General features: G+C 42.1%; 1 protein-coding gene across 1 annotated transcript in view; it reads left to right on the top strand.

Moving 5' to 3' along the window:
- Nucleotides 1-21,537, top strand: part of LOC134022951 (exostosin-1a-like) — a 66,723-nt gene extending 45,186 nt beyond the window's left edge. The window contains exons 2-11 of the mRNA XM_062464708.1: nucleotides 7,743-7,836; nucleotides 9,220-9,327; nucleotides 9,657-9,776; nucleotides 10,005-10,137; nucleotides 13,897-14,015; nucleotides 14,956-15,051; nucleotides 15,387-15,476; nucleotides 15,750-15,910; nucleotides 18,082-18,253; nucleotides 18,722-21,537. Of these exons, the coding sequence (XP_062320692.1) occupies nucleotides 7,743-7,836; nucleotides 9,220-9,327; nucleotides 9,657-9,776; nucleotides 10,005-10,137; nucleotides 13,897-14,015; nucleotides 14,956-15,051; nucleotides 15,387-15,476; nucleotides 15,750-15,910; nucleotides 18,082-18,253; nucleotides 18,722-18,907 (1,279 nt within the window). The 3' untranslated portion in view covers nucleotides 18,908-21,537. The remainder of the gene's footprint in view (nucleotides 1-7,742; nucleotides 7,837-9,219; nucleotides 9,328-9,656; nucleotides 9,777-10,004; nucleotides 10,138-13,896; nucleotides 14,016-14,955; nucleotides 15,052-15,386; nucleotides 15,477-15,749; nucleotides 15,911-18,081; nucleotides 18,254-18,721) is intronic.
- The last annotated feature ends 498 nt before the right edge of the window (nucleotides 21,538-22,035 follow it).

Genomic DNA, 22,035 nt, shown 5'->3' with positions numbered 1-22,035 from the left:
GCAACGTAATCTTGTGACGTTACCAGTCCGTAACCGCGACGTCGTGGCAACGTTGTCCACGGGTCTAAAAATAACGTAACCAGCCGACCAAGGTACGACGTTGTGGCAACGTTGTCCAGGGGACCAAAAAATAACGTAACCAGCCGACCAAGGTACGACGTCGCGGCAACGTTGTCCACGGGTCTAAAAATAACGTAACCAGCCGACCAAGGTACGACGTTGTGGCAACGTTGTCCATGGGACCAACTGGCAACATTCCCTTTATAACGTTGCTACGACGTTGCCACGACGTTGCCAGAAGGTAACGTCGCGGGTTACCAACTGAGCACTTACTGGCAACGTTGCCGCAACGTCATGTGTTAGCTGGGACTGGGTTTCGGTACCCAACCCTAGTCCTGAGCCTCAACAGCATTATGGAAACAGATATATCTGTTTCCATAATGCTGTTGAGGCTCACAACATAATGCTGTTTCCATAATGCTGTTGAGGCTCACAACAAGGACTAACTTCCTCAACATTTAAATGTTGAGGAAGTTAGTCCTTGTTGTACTTGTTTAGCATATTGCTGTGGAATTGTCTCCCAAGTTCGTTTCCTCTTTGAATGTGACTGCACAGCTTTCTGTGACTTTCTCGGCCACTGTGGACTGACCCTGGTTTCACCTTAGTAGTTTACTTTACTCTTTTTCATTTTTTGGCTGCTCCAAACCTGTTTAGACATCACCAGACAGACTGAAAAAATCCCATTATTTACTCCTCCAGTGCTGGAGATAAACTCCTCCTCAAGGCGTTGACTGCAGGCTAGCATGCCCTCGTCCACATTCCCAGCTAACAAGGCTATCTTAACTTTTCCCCTGTAGACTAGTATTAAGTTATGTTGATAGGGGTCGACTTGTGTCTCTTCCACTGTTTACATAGAAGTATTTTTTAAGGATTCAGTATTGTAAATATAATACCTATAAATAGGATAAATTCCAAACCTAATTTCCAGTATTTCTCTCCACACTGGGTTTGGGACAGAACTCCTGCAATCCAAGTCCTAGCAGGATCTACATCCAAGCTGAAAAAAACAAGGTTATTTTGAGTCAGTTCAGAATGTGTATAGCATAGCCTACATCCTTTAAGATTAGGATTCTATTTAGATAAGATTACTAAATAGAAGCTGATGTTACGAGTTTGAGATTGCAGGTTGGGTGTCTGTAGGAGATATTAGGCTTGCAGACAGCTAAATCAGCTGTTGGCTCATAAAATCCACTGGTCTGTCTGCCACCTCAGTGAAACTTTAGGCTTTTCCCTTGTGAGGTCATAACCAAGGGCCTGGCCAGGAAGCACACACTTTACCCGCCATTGAATAAATTAACCGCCTTGGCCGCTTCTGAACTTTTGCTGAATTTACCCTGGCTTTTTATGATACATCTGACTTCATTTGCAACTCTGCATTCCATCTGACCTGTCCTTGTAATCATACTGACCTGTCTTTGTAATCATAATCAGTGGTTTGCGTAATTTAAGAAAATGAAGGTCAGTGCGAGTGCTGCTCAGAGTCCTCTTTTGTGGCATGCTATAATTAACTCATTATAATCTTCCATTACTGCCCCATGGGGTGTCATTGCGGTGGATCTAGCCCTGTGCTAGCCCCAGAGTTCACATGGAGGTGCTAGCACCACTTGTGTTTCCTGCCCTGCAGGCATCGTTCACAGAGTGTACATAGGGGAGTATCATCGCCTCTCGCTTGACAGGAGCCCATTGTATCTTGCGAGTGTGCAAGCACATATTCACACACCCACCCCTGCACCCCCCATCATCCCACCTGCCCTCCTCATGACCCTAGAAAAGGATGGTCTGTTGACAGGAATACATTTGCCCCTTGTTTAACAAATATCTTGGTTGTGTGCAGTCTACCTCTGTTTGCATACTTAAATTAGGCTTGTCTTGAGAACAGTTGAGGCCCTTGCCGTGCCTATCTGTACCTTTTTGTATTCTGAATAATTGTCCATGTTGGATCTATAACACCTACAGATTGTAAGTGATGTGTGTCAGGAATATTTATTCATCAAGCATTGCACAGTCGGTGAACAAGTTTAAGAAAGCTTTATTGCTTGCGGCCGGCCCACAAGGAGACAAAAACATCACACGCCATTGTGCTACAAAGTTTGTCCGCTAGCATGTTGTGCTAGCTAGCTATTTAAACAGACCCGCTCTTGACAGTTATTGGTTAAAACAAAGGCATGCAAATGTCCCATGGCTCTTCTTCATTGGCTCCCTTGCATAGACCTGGTGCGTGTGTGTGCGTGCGTGTTTGAGTGTGTGCGTGTGTGCGCTCTTTGACCCCTCTAAGCTTGACCAACTCTTTTATGGCCTCTCCAGTAAGATAGTGATCAAGCCCAGGTCCCCTTGTTTACGTAAGCCTATTGTTACCCAGAGTTCAGATTTGGGGGTAGGCCTCTCTGCACACAAGGAATACTGAACACAGAATCATTCTTATACAGGATAACAGTTACATCTTCTATTTTTCCAACAATGTGGCCTGATGGTTTTGAGTTGAGTTGAAGGGTATGTGTGTGTTGATACGTTGCTAGAGGACTTGAATTCTGGTCTCTGTCTCAGGGCTCTACGCTAACTATTTTTCTTCCCTCAAGGAGTACATGCACCCCTAAATGAAAACATTTTGGACACAAAGAAATTTAGGACCACAGTGAAAAATGTAACTGAGCTTTACAAACTATTTATTACATACATATTTTTACTGTTTGTGCGAGTGTGTGTGCATGTAGCCTACTAAGAGACACATCCTTGGAATAATGTAAGATGTTCAAAACAGACGTGTTTAGACAGCAATTTCTGTAATCTTAAAACGGCCAAATGTGTCGTCTTAACGCAAGCGCTAAATCACAAGTTTTGGCACATATGGATTTCCATAGTGGAACAGCCAGAGGTGTCAAAAGTATTCACATTCATTACTCAAGTAGAAGTATAGATACTAGGGTTTAAAAATACTTCTGTAGAAGTTAAAGTATCAACTCAAGCTTTTTACTCAAGTAAAAGTATAAAAGTACTGGTTTCAAAACTACTTAAAATATAAAAGTAAAAGTAGTAATGTAAGGGGGAAAGATGCCATTAAGGACAAAAGCTTAGGCCACAGGGGCCTATAATGCACGACCCCACCTCCCCCAAAAAAACTGGGTTTCCCGCAGCACTTTTCAAACGGACGCAAGCACACCCCACAATTTCCCCAGAAATTTTACCCTCTCTAGTTTGATATAGGTTAGGACCATTTTTACACAGGATTGCCCAATTTCTTAGTTTTCATCCAACCTTTTCAACTATGTGAGGCTGCCACATAGCCTATCACCATTCCCTCTTGCAGGGTATGAGAAGAATCTAAGGGAAATGAGAAGAGAACACTGTTAAATTCTACACTTCACTCGTATTATTTTCAAGTGTAAATGAGCAGCAACAAATGTACGCTTTTTAATCTATCTTCATCAATAGGCTAATAAGAAGGCCTACACAAGTATTTAAAATATACAGAAATATTAGTTGTAAAATGTAAGTAATAAAACAGACCCATCCGCAACGGACGCAAGCACACCTCACAATTTCCCTAGAAATGTATTGACTCGGTTTTGCCATTTGACATCTAGGGGGCGCTGCAATCTCAGCAACTCTTTGAGATAACAACACAAAATTTGGTACCTCGACTCAGAACCCTCTTCTGAGGACATCCACAATTTGGTTTCATGTGATCACTGGGAGGGGCTGCAGGCAGCAAAAAATTATTTTGGCCAATAACTGTTGATTTGTTTGCCTTAATTAAGTGGTTCCTCTGTCTCATGATATCGTGGGAGATCCCAAGAAGAAGGAAGTAGGGTTGTATTTCAGCAAATCTGTTCCAAGGTTTTTTGGGTCGTTTGACTGCTTGGCCCCCTCATTGCTGCTTGCAGCTATATTTTCCAGTGTTCACCTTTCTCTCTCTGACTGGACCGCATCATCACAGAAAACTCTACTGTGTCGGTGCATGCCACTCGTGAAATGTGGGATTTGTAGTTTTTAAATGGCGGTGTAAATAGATTACTGTAGTTTGTAATCTTTAGTCGTACACTGCTCGTTTAAAAAAAACGTTTATTTACGAATATATATTTTTTTTAAATACATATTATTTTTTATATTATACGGTTCACACATATATATTTTTAGGTGCCAATGCGAGTGAAATTCTCGCACTGTAGAGCCCTGCTCATGCTTAAGGGCTAGTAGTGAATAGGGATTGAGGTACCCGAATGGAGAGAGGACAGCCTGCAATTCAGAACATGGAGGTTCTTTCATGGCAGATTCATAATTCAGTATTTCACTCTATCAGGCTACTCAGCCTGTTGCTATTGCCACTGCTATTGCTAAATCCCTCTATCACCGTAATGCCAATTTAATCATTACCACCCTATAATTTGTCACAATCCCACAGAAAGATGTGTGCCATGTAATTGTAAGGTAATCACATTTTACCTCCCTGGGATAAAATGCTGTATACATCTTTTGGCAGGTTAGTGAAATCCTAATTTCACTCTTTTCTGCAGACAAGGCATTCCTCATTTTACCTCACACTGCCAAACAGCTTTTTACCCCGAAATTCTAGTTTGGTCCAGTGTTTTGCTTTTTATAAATTTATCCTTGATATAGGAAGGGACCAATGTTATGGTTAGATTGAAACTGAGGGGAGCACAAGATGCTTGATAATTCTATTCATTAATAATTATAATTTATTTACCTAATTCAACCAAATTGAAATGAGCCACTGATTGCTCAATATTGGCATGACTGGTTTGACCATGTGTTCCAGTGGCTCCTGTTGGTGTGCTTCTGGTCTTTGTCCTTTCTCTTACACACACACACACTTATTTTATATCTTTCTATCTCCCTTCTTCTCACACCTGTCGAACCCTGTCCCTGTTGGCCCATGAACAGACACATTCCAAACCTGGAACACAGGAGCCCTCTCACTCGCTCCGCACACTACTTTCTCTGTATGTCACCTCGCTCTGTCTCTCGCCCCTCTTGACTCTCTCTCTATCTCTCGCTCAGTTGAGGGTCTTTGATTTTTTGGTAGTCTATCACTGATGTGTTTTCCTCAGGAAAGAAGAATCACTGATCAATGCATCAGTTGTTATTGATTAAGGAGATGGAATGCCTGGGTGGCCCGTCCTGTGATTGGACGTTTCCACAACCCAGACGGACATTCCTCTAGCCTAGTTGATGGTTGTTCTACACACATATCATTAACTCGAGCACTCATTCCGTAAATCTCTCCCCCATTTTTTATGGACAGCCCTTTTTTAATATCCTCCTGTTTTAACTCATCCGAGGGGAGAATACGTTTACAGACCGCTTTGTGAGGTTGGTGTTTGCGTGTGATACCAGCTAGTTTGTGTTGCACAGTAATTGGCTTTATTAACCCAGGGTTGTGTATGGCTGTGATGGGGCAGAGGACCACATTCTGTGCAGCAGTAAATGTTTTATGAGGATCTCCTTTTTGCAGCAAATGAGGAGCAGGAGATTAAGTGCCTTGAAGGCAATAGTGGAATAGAATTTGCAGGAACTGAGAAGAATGTCTTATGTGGACTAAATTATGAATATAGGACTTCTACATGAACTTGACTTCTCTTTAATCAGTGGGGGGGTGTCATTAATGCTATCACATGACATCCACATAGAATCACTTTCGGTGCGGCTAACATTTCAAGTGTCTCGACCCTTCCGTGAGATTTTATCTGAAATCACTTTGCTGCGATGTGTTGGTTCTGGCTGTTTCACTGGAAATGTGTGTGCCAAGCTTACATGGCTGATTTCCATTTCCATTAGGAAAGACTTTAGACAACTAGGAATAGTGCTGCTGCAGAATTTTCTGCCCTGGCTTGCAGCCTGTGTAGTTTTCCACTGGACTATTTGGAACATCACAACAGACGTCACCAACATGGTAAAGCAATTCTGAGAAATGTTTAAATCATAGCTAAACCTCTCATCGATAAATACTCACCTCTGTCGGAACAGTAAAATACAATGCTCCATTTAGGTTTTGCAATTGAATAATTGAACGCAAGGTTAATTACTTATTACAATACAGTTTTATGTCATGCAGTCTCGTCCAGCCATGTCCCTTTGGAAACTGTAGCTGTGGAGTTTGGTTGTTTGGTGTAAGCCTGCCTGGCCCCAAGATCAGATCACAGTGCTATGCTACACTAATCATTAATCTAGCCTCTACCTCTCTGTCACGCATATCAAGCACAGCATCAAGGTCAAGTTGCGCGGCGCGGGCCAACCAATTAGATTTTGCCTCGCTGGAGCAGCCGTGCTGGTTTACCAGATTCTTCATGGTAATGCCAGGGTCAAACGTTTCCACATTCCTCAGGGAAGGTCTCTCTCATTCTTGCAGGCGGTGGTGGTTAACCTTGCATTTACCATTAGCACCGTCATCCACACTGCCTGGAAGGATGAAGGTTCATATTCAAAACAGAGCTGGGATCACATTTGTGTGTGTGTGTGGGGGGGGGGGACGACTCTGTTTTGCTCTTTCACAAAATAAATAGTCCTTTTCATGGCAATAACCATTCCCTCTGAAATTAAATGTATCTCATTCAATTCCCATACAGGAATTAGACCTGCAGTCTTGTGTGTAATTATCATCATAGATAATGCAAGAGTGCAATAGGTTCATCCACCATACCATTAGAAACTCTATGATAAATCCACAATAACCTGACGAATAATTATTGAATAATAATGAATATGAATAATTATTGAATGAATGTTTACATTCCCGGAAGTGTTTGTGATCTCCAAATGGCATCTTACAGTTTAAGCAATGGCTTTTATGTCCGCTGTGTAATCCCCATAAACCCTTTCACATAGTGAAGCACTGCACTCATCATCTGTACAGTAGCTTGTATTAGACTATTAGGTTACATTACCACGCATCTGTGGTGAAACTGTGGCTGTGTTTGTACACTAGTCTGTACACTGTATTTAATCTGGTCTGCTGTGGGGTCTTGGCCCACAGGAATGCACCTCTGGTACAGCAGGGGCTAGCTGGGACAGTCCTGCTGGTCAGAGGAGAGGAGCCACAGGCAGGCAGGCACACACACACGCACACAGCATACTTAGTACACAGACACACAGACACACAGCATACACACACCGATAGACACTTTCTTCTGTGTAGGACACACACATTCAGAAACTTTTAGATGCATACACACACACATTTATGTGCAGCACACACACAGGGGAATGTCACAGTAGGAATTCCAAGCAGCTACTTAATCCAAGTGCTGACTGAGTCTTAGAGGGAAGGAAAGGGGGTTTGGGGAGAAAGAGCAGAGATGTTCAGAAACGCAGGTGAGAGGGCATAGGGTTCACTGAGCGGAGGGAGAAAGGAAAAGAGGGAGAGAGGAAGGTGGGGGGGTGTAACCTGTAGACATGCAGTTTACCTCAAAAGAAAACTTTCCGTCCAGATATGGAAGTACAGGGGGGGAGGTTTGCTCTGTCATCAGTGGGGCCCAGTCCAGAACATTCTGTCATTCAACCACTCTGTGTAACTTTCCTCTAAGACGTGTTTTAAAAAGTCAAATTATAGCACTGAATTCTTCATTCTGATAGGTGGGGCATTCAATGAATAGACCAGTGAATGGGTATTGATTGTTATGAATCAAATACTCTAGTCAGCTCCCCTGATTTGTGCTGTGTTTGTCCAGGTACGACTACAGAGAGATGCTGCACAACTCCACCTTCTGCCTGGTGCCCAGGGGCCGACGCCTTGGGTCTTTCCGCTTCTTGGAGGCCCTGCAGGTGAGTACACAGACACACACACCTCCATACTAGCATGTTCACGCATATATACAGAAAGCGGAAAGAATAAGAACCTCAGGGATCCCTGGGGCTGCATCTGCTATAGTATGCACACACACACACAGCTGCTCCTGCAGAGTATTTCTCTCTTCTGCATTATTAAAGTGGAGCTCCGGGCTGTTAATTAAGTCCAGACTGGTCTCAGGAAGAGGTCTGAACAGGGAAGAAGCACCGCTGGCTCTGCCCCTTCAAGGGCAGGATTAGAAATACTCTACTACATATAGGTGTTTCACCTGACTGTACTAGCTGAGCATTGAGCACAGCCTCCAGTCCAGGCTTAGGTGTGGGTGGGTGGGTGCGTGCGTGGCTGTGTGTGGGGGCCTGTGTGTGTGTGTGTGTATGGAAGGCTGTATTTCAAGAGATTGTGGTTCTGGTTAATGACACTGAGGGGATTAGTGCCCAGTATGAAGCTGGAAAGAGAGAGTGGCCTGGTGATGGCCAATCACTGAATACAGGCCAGCTTAGCCGATTAGCAACAGGACACAGCGACAGGATGGCAGGCTTTGTTATCGGATACACACACACACACACTCCCTGCACGCCTTTACACACAAACACACATTTAATGTGCGTACACAGATACACACCTAACCATGCGCATGCAAAATCTGCACTGCATATTCACATACACATTTACGTAGCGTATCCAGTGATACACATTCATGATAAATGCAATGTACGTCAATCGAAAAGTGCAAGTTCAGCAAAGGGCCTGATCCATTTAGAATGCATTACTCTCCAGTAATGTAACAAGCCTGCAGTTCACATTCAGCTTGCTCTCAGCCATTTGCCAGTGTGTCGAGTGGAGGTTGGAAAATAGAAGATGTTGGAACCAATATGACCCAGCAATGCCAGACAGATGGTGCGGTTTTTCTCAGCATCAAAGTGCTGATTCGATTTCTGCAATAATACGCTGTCATCATGTTGACTGTAATCAGTGTGTTTATAATGTGGATGCTGTGGTGGACTATCATGGATAGTAATAACTTAAGGAAGGTTGTGCAGTTATATCACTGTCTTGCCAACAAATTAGAAGCTAACTGAAGTTAACCAACTTCCTTCATACTGGCAAAGACAGACACACACAAAAAAAAAAAAAAAAAAATTGTATTTTATAAGCTCCTATATCATTAGGTTTTAGGTTACCATAAATGAGTATATACATTTACCCTAAATGATGAACAGAAGGTACTGAAAATCGAGGAATTGTATGTGTGCGCACATCTGTGTGTGTGCGTCTGTGTGGGTGTGCGCATCTGTGAGTGTGTGTGTGCGCATCTGTGTGTGTGCGCCTGTGTGTGTGTTTGTGCGTTTCCTGCCCAGGCTGCGTGTGTCCCAGTCATGCTCAGTAACGGCTGGGAGCTGCCCTTCTCAGAGATCATCGACTGGAACACCGCAGCTGTGATCGGAGACGAGAGACTACTGCTGCAGGTACAGCAGAGCTCGCTTCCGCATCGTACACATTCCTTTCTGACTCTGAATGGGATTCATTCAATAAATAAATTAGATGGATAACTTTTTATAGTCTTTGATTGTAATGATTGCATTTAAAAAAGTGTTCCCATCTTTCAATGGTTAACGCATGGTTCTTCAAGGGGCAGGGGCAGACTTACGTCTGTTGAGAGAGGATTGGCCATAGGGTCTGTGCGTTCAGGCGCCTGTGTTAGGGGGACTCGTTGATGTGGGGTAAACAAACCATTCACTCCTACTTGCTCTGTCTACTTTTCTGTCTGTTCTTCCTCCTCCCTACTACTCGTCAGATCCCATCCACAGTGCACTCCATCCACCAGGACCGGATCCTATCTCTGAGACAGCAGACCCAGTTCCTGTGGGAGGCTTACTTCTCCTCTGTAGAAAGGATAGTCCTCACCACTCTGGAGGTGAGTATCTGCACCAGGACTGGCCTGCTCCCTAACAAGGCCTCAGGGGCTACACCCTCTGCATCAATAAGGGCTGGTTGGGGCAGTTCCACTCTGAAGGAGTTCAATGCCGGATCCTGAGATATTTGCTCCGTAATAAGGTTGTTTGGTTCGCGGTTGTCTTTGCTAACTCTGCTTGTTGTGTCCTTGGTGAGCCCTATGTGAGCATGTGTTGTTGTGTGTTCCCAGATCCTCCAGGACAGGGTGCTGCAGCAGGCCTCCAGGAGCAGCTTGATGTGGAACAGCCTGCCAGGAGGGCTGTTCACCTTGCCACAGTATTCCACTTACCTGGGAGACTTCCCCTTCTACTACGCCAAGCTGGGTCAGTCACGCACATACATATATACACATATGCACCTGGTAGAATTTCCCTTTTACCACGTCAAGCTGGGTGAGTAACTCACATACACACACACCCCAGGCATACCTGGGAGACTTTCCCTTCTACCACGTCAAGCTGGGTCAGTTACACACACACACATACATACACACCAGTGTTGGGGGTAACGCGTTATGTAATATAACGCGTTACATAATATAACGCGTTACATAATATTATTACTTAAGTGAGTAACAAAGGAATATAACGTGTTACTTTTTGACATGGAGTAATATTATTACAGTTACTTATTTAACTAACGTGCGTTGTCCAAGTTACTGCATTAATTCAACAAAGGACTTAAATAGCCTTATAAATACAGATTGTTGCCTAAACAACATTTCCTGGGCACAGTCTTGCAGTTAGCCTACTGTTTGCCTTTGAGTCACGCTGCAGGCAAACACAACAGCAATCATGGCCGCAGAACGTGTTACGTTTTCGGCGTGGAAATATTCACACTATTTCGCTTTCATTGAAGATATTGGGAAAAAACATTAAAGTGAAATGCAAACTGTGCCCCAACAAAATAGTATCTACTGCCAAAAACAACACTTCAAACTTCTGTAAAGTGTCCACAGAGAAACGAAGCTGGAAGCTAGCGAAAAATCCACTTTAAACCATAAGAGAGATGGCGACCTGTTTCCACAACTCGCTATTAAAAGTAATAGTAACAGTAATATAGTAATTAATAATATTACTTTGTACAGAAAGTAATAATGTAACTTAATCACACTACTCTTACTGAACAATAATAAGTAATAACTAGAGGGTACAATTTCTGGGGAAATTGTAGGGTGTGCTTGCTTGCGTTGGTTGCACAGGGGTCCGTTTTTGAATGACATTTTTACAACTGATATATCTGTATATTTTATATTAAAATGCATACTTATTATTTATAAACATTACATAGATTTAAAAGCTTTTTTTTTGTGCTGCTCATTTACAACTGAAAATACGAGTGAAGTGTAGAATTAAATATGATGTCTTCTCATTTGCTCTGCAAGAGGTAGCCTCATAGCTGAATCAAAACGAATAAATTTGGCAGACCGGTGTAAAAATGGACCTAATCTCTATGACTTAAATGTCCTTTTAAGTTTTCCCTTCTCGTGATATTTTCAGGCATTTAGCCTACTCAAATTGCATTCATTCATTAATAAAGAACCCCCTTTGAAGATTATTCTACGACGTTACCGGCAGTAGAAGATTGAATCGCGATTCAAACAGTACCATCTGCTAACTGAAAATATGCCCCCAAAAACGTAAATAAGCTTGACATTTATTTAGTGGAAAATCGCTCATTCATAAAAAGCTCACTGGTAGCGATCATTGTCAGTAACAACGCAAAATGCGATATAGCCCTGTGTGGAGAAGCTGCCCCGGTAAATTCTACTACTACAGTACAGTACTAGACTACTGCTGTGTTTGTCTTGGTAGCGATTGTGTTGGTTGAATTGGATTTAACGTTCCGTTGTACGGTTTAGGCTGAAATTAATTATTTTCATGAACAGATTGACAAAGTTTAGGCTGTGGCAATGAAGTTCAGGTTAGTAGTTAGACTTTTGATTTAAGTAAGGGGAGTGCCGAACATGTTGTGTAGATGTTTTTGTAGTGTCTCGCGTAGGCTACAGCGTTGCAGTGAGCTACACTGGTTTGAAACCACAGGTAATGATAATTTCACCAACAAATCGTTTACTTGTAATGTAATGTCATAATAAATCCTACAACGAAAATGTATTTGTGAGGAATGTTTATTTTAAAGATTGAAAACAGATGCATCATAGACCACTGTAGTATGTGTTGCCCGGGCAACAGAGGCTAATGTCATGATGCTAATGCTTCAGTGAAATAGTAGACTACCGTTTCCAAAAGTAGATGTGGGCCCCTTCCTTAATAATATCAGCTAATATTGTACATTACATTTCATAATTGTGTTTCACATCACAAAGTAAAATGAGTAAATAGTTATCACCCTGGCCTCTTTGCTTGTGGCGTTCCTGCAGCTGCCTTGCAGTAAAGCTATAGTTAGCCTAGCTATCCCCCAAGTTAACAGATGTGAAACGAATGTTCTGCTACGTGTGTTTTCGTGACGTTAGTGACGTAGTGACGTTAGTGACGTCAGTGACTGTGGCTAGCAAATTAGCCACCGTTAGCTTCACTTTTCACCACAAAAACGCAATTTCTACTTAAACCATGCAACGGAACGTAAATAAAAATACAACCAACGCAATCGCTACCAAGACGAACCTTTTGACACCGCCGTTGTGTATGTAGTCCAAATATTGACTGATCCTTAGGGGGGCGAAAATAAACAATAATAAATAAATAAATAAATAAATATATATGTGAGAGAACAAAGGTTGTGCTCTCGCCGAAGGCTTGAGCACACCCAACTAATATATTACTTTTTTGAGTAACTTCCCCCAACATTGATACACACACACATACCTAGTAGAATTCCCCTTCTACCACAAAATATACATACACACCCATATATACCTGATAGATTTCCCCTTCTACCACGTCAAGCTGGGTGAGTAACTCACATACACACACACACACATACCTAGTAGAATTCCCCTTCTACCACAAAATATACATACACACCCATATACCTGATAGATTTCCCGTTCTACCACGTCAAGCTGGGTGAGTCACACACACACACGTACCTAGCTGCTAGTCTTCCTCTTCAAGGGAACCACGTCTAGCAGGACTCCCTCAGAGACCCTGACCTACCTACTGGATCACTTGTGCAGAAACAATATTGACACACAACGTCAACAGCCTTGTTAGTCCTCAACAACGGGTCTCCATGGTTCACTTTTTAATCATAACAGCACAGCTGGATCCAAATCTACAGTGGATGAAAACACAAACAACCCTGGCACCAGCCTTGAATTATTCAAAACAGCTTTTAATTCATTCATTCAAACGCATTGGAGTCGCCAATAAATACGACCACAAAGGATCTGGTAGAGGGCTTTGCTTGGATTAATTAAACATATACTTGTCCTGCTGACATTAAAAGTGTGAGGTTTGTCTTCCATTTAGCAGCCCCAACTAAACAACCCTCGATGTGCTGTCTCTTAAAGGTGCTTGATCTTAAAGGTGACTGAACGCCACGACACAAAAATTGATTTTGTCACCAGTGCAGTTGGAAAGCAGCATATCGGAGAGTAAATGAACATTTGTATGAAGGGAATGTCGATGCCATAGACTTAGTCTGGGCTGATTTCCAACCAGGAAATTGCCCTTAATGGGCCTCTATCACAATTTGTGCGTACGCACAAATCTGTTTCAACCGTACATACGAACGTTTTGCGCACCAATCCTGGATTCATCAATATTTCCTTACGCTGCAAGTAAGGAAACTGGCCTGTTAGAATAGTTCTGATTCATTACATACACATGGTGCTAAGAACACATTTGATCCATGCGCACGTTTTGAGTCTGACTGTAATTTTGCATGCACACTTATTTTGCATGCAAAGTAAGAACATTTCTTTTACATATTAGTGAACAATGCCCATTTTTGGGTGTTATCTTGAGTCATTCATCATGTCGCTGTAATATCAGAGATCAATGAGTCTCTATCTCTCTCCCTCTCCCTCCATTCTGTCTTGAAAGTGTTGTTCATGTATGTATTTATTAGGGTATTCTTACGTCAACTAGCTAGTTGACTGTCTCCTTGCCATCTTTCAGGTATCAAGCCCCTCCCCAAGTTTACAGCGGTCATCCACACAATGACGCCCCTGGTCTCACAGTCCCAACCAATCATCAAGCTTCTTGTGGCAGTGGCCAAATCTCAGTACTGCGCAAAGGTAATGCCACTGCAGGAAGGCACTGTGTGTCCATATGCCGCCTGCATGAGTCATGGAATATATATATATACTACCTGTTTAATGAGAGACAAACAAATTACATTAATAATTTGTCAATTAAGATTATCAAAGAGAACATCCTAAACAAATGGCTGTTGCTATTGTTGTTATTATTTAAAATAATAATTTTCACCCTTGTAGTATTTTTAAGTCATGGTCAAGCCCAAACAAAAATCTGCTGATTTGTTTTACATTTTCTGCGGTTATTCAGATTGAAAATCTGCGGAATTCCGCTAGCCTTCCTGTTATTATGTCGTAGCGACCGAAGATGTTTCACAACAGTTTGACGCAGAATATGGTCGATTGAACGTTGACAGACTTTGCAAAAAAGTATTGATCCATCCTCATAAAGATCGCCTGAAAACTCCATGGCCCTGTCTATTGCTGTAATTTTGGTTGATAAGTGTTTCCATGTCAGTTCTTCAGGGGTGAATCTCTGCATTTTTGGTTTTAATAACGTTTTAATATTGGCTACAGTAGCTATAGTCTAACGAGAACGTTACTGTATCAGTTTCAGGGTTGACAGACTTCCTTCGATTACTATCACAGACCTACCTACACTGGTGGCAATAGGCTCTGTTTACAGGTTAAATATTTCAAAAGAATAGAGACGTAATATGAGTTGACAAGTTAATTTAAATTTTGCCTCAGACCAATGCATTCTATTTGAAATTCTGCGGGTTTTCGGAATTCTACATTTTCGGAATTCTGTGCTCGCAAATTACGTTTGGGCCTGGTCATGGTTTTAGATTTTGTCATGTGATCAACAGACAATTTGACTTGACGTAGCAGGTATTTCAGAAGGCTTGGGAAGACACTTTTACAAGTGCAATCCAGTGTGGTCTGATAGTTTATGTGTAAGTTTGTGTCTGTTTCTAAGGTCATTGTGCTGTGGAACTGTGACAAGCCCCTCCCAGCCAAACAGCGCTGGCCAGCCACCTTAGCACCTGTCGTCGTCATAGAGGGCGAGAGCAAGGTAAGCAGCACACACTCAAAGCAAAGACTAACAACACCTTTAGAACATCCGGGCACCTCTAGCCAAACCCCTTTTGATGACATTTAAAGCTGTGTGTAAGTAGGTATATCACATCCCTCTTGTACGGTCCTTTACATAACCTTGCCTTTGGCTGGAGATGAAAATATATTTCATTTGTGGACCTGAAAAGCACCCAGGGGCCATATGAGCTCATTAAGAACCATCTGACGTCATTGGCCATTGGTTGTTAGTCTTGTTCTGTCTATTTAGTCTGTCTTCGTAATAAGGAGTGAGTATTTGCGTTTGAGTACACAAATACTAATTTGTCTCTTCAGGTGATGAGCAGCCGGTTCCAACCTTATGACACCATCTCCACGGATGCCGTTCTCAGTCTGGATGAAGACACAGTCCTGTCCACCACTGAGGTAAGACAACTGGGAGGACCTAGAATGATTTTATTTACCTTGTGTGTCCCTATCACAGCTTCTAAAGGTGGATTGGAAAATTCTTCCCAATTAATTCAACTTAATTGTCGAAATGATATCAGTATACTACTTCTCAGTAGAACATTACCATAAGCTGTTTCCCCTTCATACGGTTTGTTCAGACAACTCACTCTTAAAAATTGGAGAAAGGAGCTAAGTGTTGGGGGTTTGTCAGCTCTCTGATTCTCAGTATGAACCCCCTTCCCTCTTCAGGTGGACTTTGCTTTCACAGTGTGGCAGAGCTTCCCAGAGAGGATTGTGGGATACCCGGCACGTAGCCACTTCTGGGACAGCAACAAGGAGCGCTGGGGATACACATCCAAGTGGACCAACGACTACTCCATGGTGCTCACCGGGGCTGCCATCTACCACAGGTGAGACTAGGGCACAGTGAAGGGGATTTAAGATGTGAAAAACACCCAATGTTCTTGGGCAGGTTTTACAGGATACATTAAGGTTAAAGTGAACACAGTCAGCATTTAGTTGTAGGTATTTTGATACATATTGGATAAACCGTTTACAAATTATAGGGCTTTACGTACATAGTCCCTCCATCTCTCTAATAATGCAAGGAATCTGTCTGTGTGTGTTTGTTTGTGTGTCCCACGTTAGTTTTCCACGATTATCTGGAGAACCGAGCACTCTAAAAATGTAAAAATGTCACAGGTGTCCTCTTTTATAATCCAACAAAGTGCAGACGTTGTTCATATCAGCATTTCAACATTTTTAAATACAATCCCATCTTTCATGTGCCTCCACGGGCATCATGGAATTTTAATCCCAGCCCCTTCACTTTGATTGGTCCATAACTTCAGTGAATTTTGTTAGTAAAGTAATGCGACTAACAAAGGCATTTGCAATTAAATGAAACAAAGCGCTTAATGCACCGGAGTTAGTAGTAAGGAAAAAAAGGAAATTCTGTTTTGTTGTTTAGAAGCGAATTCGGTTTTACAACCGATTTGGCCAGTTGAGTTCTGACTGCTGGCATAGCAGAAACATTGAATCTCTGCTTTCAAAGGGGTTTCTTTATGGATAAAATGGCTAGCTAACAAAACGACAATATAAATGGGATATTCTTGAAGTATAGATCAGTGAATTGTGTTACATAAATTAATGTGTTTATGTAAAAACTGATCTGTATGGTGAATTAGGCCTACAATTATGACAACTGGCTCAACCATCGTGCATGTAATGACTTCTATTATGAACTAAATGTTTAGATGTTTGTAGTGGTAAGACAATTTAACAGAGAACCAATATAGTAATTTTTTTTATCAACATAACATAAGCAATTTATAACATCAGACAAATGAAGGCTACATAATCAGACCAGATGGCAGTCTATCTATAATTCCAGAAATCTGTGTGTGTCACCGACATCATCGCGGGCACTGTGCCCTATCTATAATTCCAGGAATCTTTGTGTGTGTGTACCACAAATGGTATCATGGGCACTATGCAATATATCTATAGTTCAAGTAATCTATATTTGTGTGTTTCACTGACATCTTAATCACTGACTGCATCATGGGCACTGTGCACTAGTTATAATGAGATCTGGCTGTACCCTGGAAGGCTGGGTTCCCATGTGGACACATGGCTAAACTGTCACTGTGTGCAATCAAACGTAAATGTATTTGTCAACTCTTGTCTAAAGTTCATTCTTTACAAGTTGAGAGTATTCTTCAGGCAACCAGGGACGGACTGGGAGTAAAACTAGGCCCAGGACTTTGATCCAGACCGGCCCACCAGAACCGGCCACCGTATACGCCACCACAGCTGCCCTGCCAATGCATGCACTTTCTGTGTTTGATGTGACGCTAGTTACGGAGTTACAGACTTAATGTGAGCGTGCGCATCGCGCGTTCTTTATGTCAAATATACATAGCCGTTTTTCAATTGGTAAAACCTTGTCTGGTGAAGGTGATGTCTTTTTGTCTCTTCATTTTTCATCCCCACCCTTACGTTTCTTAGCCTGGTTTTCCATCGTTATATAGTCTCTACTAGCTAACTTTCGATATGTCAGTGTCACTATCGTGTGTAAGCGAGACAAAGGGGGTGGGGCTAAGGGCTGCATAGACGTTCATTTGGAAAAGACCAACCGGCCTGGGGGAAAGGGGGGCCGGATGACTGTGTTGCTCAATCTTCTGCTGACATGTTTATTATTTATTACTATAAAAATTATAAGGCAAGCGGCCCTCCAGCCCAGAAGTGTTTCGGCCCACCGGGAATTCTCCCGGTGCTCCCGATGGTCAGTCCGCTACTGCAGACAACCCCTTTAGTGATTTTACTGAACATACCCGGTTGTTGCACTGGTGCTTGTTTCTTGTTATTGATGAACCAGTTCATGGACCTGTTTTCACATGGGGATGACAAGAGCTAAGGATATTTTGTGTTCACTGTGCCTTCATCTCTGACTGTTTCCCAAAATGTTGTTTACATATTTGTGATGCATATTTGTGCTGCGTTTTACACCGTATTCAATACGGACCTATCCTAAGCTAAAAGAGGATTGTGCGTTTGACTGGTGGTCTCTCTCCTCTAGATATTACAATCACTTGTATACCCACTACCTACCTACTAGTCTGAAGGGCATGGTAGACCAGCTATCCAACTGTGAGGACATCCTCATGAACTTCCTGGTGTCGGCAGTCACCAAGCTACCACCCATAAAAGTGACACAGAAGAAGCAGTACAAAGAGACAATGATGGGACAGGTGAGGGGAAGAGAAGCGCACCCACTAGTTTAGACTAAGCAGAACATGTCAAGTAGCGCCTCAAACTCCTCCATAGACGCATGAAAGACACACACACAGTCTGTCTTGCTACTTTATTGTTTACTGTTTTGTTATTTACTATTATGTTTACTTTAGTATAAAATCACCTTGGCCTATTGTTTTTTATTGTGATGGCTCCATTGTTAAAGAACTGAAGAATGCTACACTCCTCCTTAGACCCTGTTATTCTCACTGCTACTGAGTTGGTTTCCCCCCCCTATTAACTCACCATTAGACACAGCAAGACATCTTTATCCTCGAGTCATTTTTTTTAATGTTCTTTCATCTCCTCTCTTTCTCTCTCTCTTTCTCTCTCTCTCTCTCTCTCTCTCTCTCTCTCTCTCTCTCTCTCTCATCTTCTCTCTGTCTCTCATCTATCTCTCTCTCATCCTCTTTCTCTCCTCACAGTCGTCGCGATCCTCTCGGTGGGCAGACCCAGACCACTTTGCCCAGCGGCAAACCTGCATGAACAAGTTTGCCAGCTGGTTTGGCACCATGCCCCTGGTCCACTCCCGCATGAGACTGGACCCGGTGCTGTTCAAGGACCAGGTGTCCATATTGAGGAAGAAGTACCGCGACATCGAGCGGCTATAGCCCGCCTGAGCCCCCTCCCCAAAGAGGCCAAACGGGGGGTGGGTGGACTGAAGCCCAGGTGACCCTGACCAGAAGGCTGGGTCTTGGTAGGAGATGTTATGTGACTCTCTCAGAGAATACTGGATTAAGTCAAACCAGAGAAAAGAGAAGGGAAGGATTTGATAGGGGCTGTGGATAGAGAAACATACTTTTCCACACCTCTATTTTGTCTTCCATTCTACCCTCCATATGCCAACGTTGCCAGCGTCAGCAGGGACCATCAGGAAACAGGTTGTGCGAGAAGGGGTGTGTACACACACAGAACCATAGCTTCATCTGACCACAGTCATCTGGGCACGTCTACTGCAGAGACATTTGGACAGAGGAAGACCATGACAGACAAGGCATCTGTGTAAATGCTACATAGGTCTCATTTTGGGCAAGCCCGGTCTATTGATCACAATGGACAGTTGCAGGCCCTAAGTACACACTATGCACAATTGCAATCAAGAGAGATTTGCTGAGTCTGCTAACACTATTTTGATGTTAGGCTATTTTTATACAATGGCCATCAACAATGCTCTCTAATGTCTTAAACCATTGGATCTGTATTCTGCTACAAGGCTGGGATGCATACACAGAACTAAGATAGGTTTCACTGTGCCTCAAGTTTGAGTGTAGTATCTCTTCAGTCTGGGGGGGGGCTAAGTGTGAATGAACTAGCACCTTGATCATGCTGCTTCTTTTCGATTTGGTGAAATTATTTGTGTGTGTTTGGGGGGGGGGGTATTATGGGGGTTATTATATATTTTTACTGTTCTACACAGTGTTTTTCTTTGTATCAGTTCTATTTTTCTCCTACTTTTCACCTGTGAAAGACAGCAATTACTTTCCAGATGTAGTAAATGATCTAAGATGGCAGTCCTTTTATCGGGGCCAGTGATTACCTAGCAACACACATATGAATGCCACCTCACCATCCTCCTCCCTAATGTCAAACGAATCTGTATGCTTCACATGGCTTGTGAATTCTTTTATTAGAGCATTTGTGTGACACTAAGCCTACGCAGAGCAATATTATAATATCCGAGCATCACAGAATTTTGGTCTGTTAATACTGGATCCGCCGATATTCTTAAAGATGATTTCCATTGATATTTGATATTGATTGAGAACCCTGAAAGTGCACAAGCCTCAAAGCCGATGAGATAAAAAACAGGGAGTGTAAAATGAAGAATGGCGAAACAGCACACATTCCCTAAATCTTCCTATGTATTTTCTGTTTTACGAACTTAGAAATAGCAGTCCATTATCAACAACTTCCATTTCCTCTGTTTTATTCCATACTTGAATGTTTGCTGACCTGAGGACGGGAGAACTGTACAACATGCCTTTTATGAAGTAAAGTCAACCTAAGTTTTGTGAGGAACCAAAACTATGGACATGGGTGATACCAGCTACTTCCTGAGTCCTTCAGATTTCATCTGCTGAAAAGCCCTGATTAATCTTCACTTCCACAATGAACAAGTGTCAAACGAATGGCCTTCCCATCTTTTAGTGAAAATAAATAATATAGGTTTTAATTCTGATCAACCTTAAAGTATGCCTCCTTTGGTCTTGAAATGTACTATCAAGTCTTTGTAATGTTTAGTTTGATTGAACTGGAATGTGTATATGCTTTTGGAATCATCTCATTTTCTTCTGAAATTATTCTTCAACCTCAAATACAGCACCACTATGAAGTCAGTAACTAACTATTGGTTCTTTTACTTTGTCGTCCATCATCAGACTTGTTTTAACATACTGTAATAATTATTATTCTTAATAATAGTTACTGTAAGACAAGGGTTCATTCATGTTTCTTGGTTTCCATTCTTGATTTCACATCCTCAATGAAGAATGCTACGGATTTCCATATATATCCATTCATGATCAAGGATATTACTACCAATAATGTTTGTGTCTGAATGTTACAGCGTGGGCATGTTTGATGAGAGTGAATATGAGTTAGTCTTTTCTCTGTAGTTTGATTGTACATAGGCAAAAGGATTTCCGAGGAGCAATCTCAGTATTATTACAACCACACACAGGGCTATATGTACTGTACACAGAGTGGAGGAATAGTGTGAACTGTCAGACACAGTTACCGACTTTGCGTTTTATTCTGGTGCAATATGTGGTTTGCTGATTGGGTGTAGTTGGAGGGACATTCTAGATTTTCTATGACTGCTTTCTGTTTTCCCTCTATTGTTTTTTAATAATATTAATGTGCCTTTAGAGTCACTTGGGATATATGCCTTGATCAAAGAACAAGTCGCAATTGTCATGGGTAGTATTTCTTTTTTGATTTGTTCAAGTCCAATAACACATAAGTTTTATAGTTTAACTAGTCTAACACTGGCCTACTATGACAACTGTAACTGACATTCCTGCCTTTATAGGAACATTTGGGGGCTTGTGAGACTTAAAAAAACAAATCTACGTTGTTCACCTTTATGGGATAGATTTTTTTGTCACATCTACTTTCTGCCTGCTTCAATGACGTTTGTGTAATTACAGACCTAATTTTTGTAGAGACAAAGATGAAAATAGGAAAAGAAAAAACCCATTTGTAAAGCATTTTTTTTATAAAAAATAAACTATGAATAATGCATATTTGAATGTCATTATTGTTCTTATGGGAATCTGATTATCAGCTTTGGCCCTTCAAACTTCCTTCAACCTGGCCAACCCTCACTAGTAAATGCAGTACAGCATCACCTCTACTGCATTCAACTCAATATGCACAAACTTCCAAAGTGCAAATATAGTGGGCATTGGAATCCTAAATACCGAATCAGTGTTAATCCTCTATCTTGGCAGATGTATATCTCAGAGGTGAAGATGGGCATTTTAGTGTCAGTTTTTCACCTGGCTCATCAGAACAAGTCTGACGCATTGTGAACTGCATTGTTACTAGTTAAACTGTAATTAGCACGAATGTGTTGGTGCTATTTCCTATTACAGCAGGCTAACTCTGGAGCAGGTCGCACTATGCGACCAAAATGTGTACGGGTGCGACTAAATTTTTTCCTAGGTCGCACCGGTGCACCTAACCTCCTCGCATCCGCTGTCTCTCCACAAACGAAGCGTTTGTTATCCAACGCTGC

This window comes from Osmerus eperlanus, chromosome 7 (genome assembly GCF_963692335.1).
Source record: "Osmerus eperlanus chromosome 7, fOsmEpe2.1, whole genome shotgun sequence".
Classification (NCBI taxonomy): Eukaryota; Metazoa; Chordata; class Actinopteri; order Osmeriformes; family Osmeridae; genus Osmerus; species Osmerus eperlanus.
Note: the sequence above shows the minus strand (reverse complement) of the source record. Positions and strands in the feature narration are given on the sequence as shown.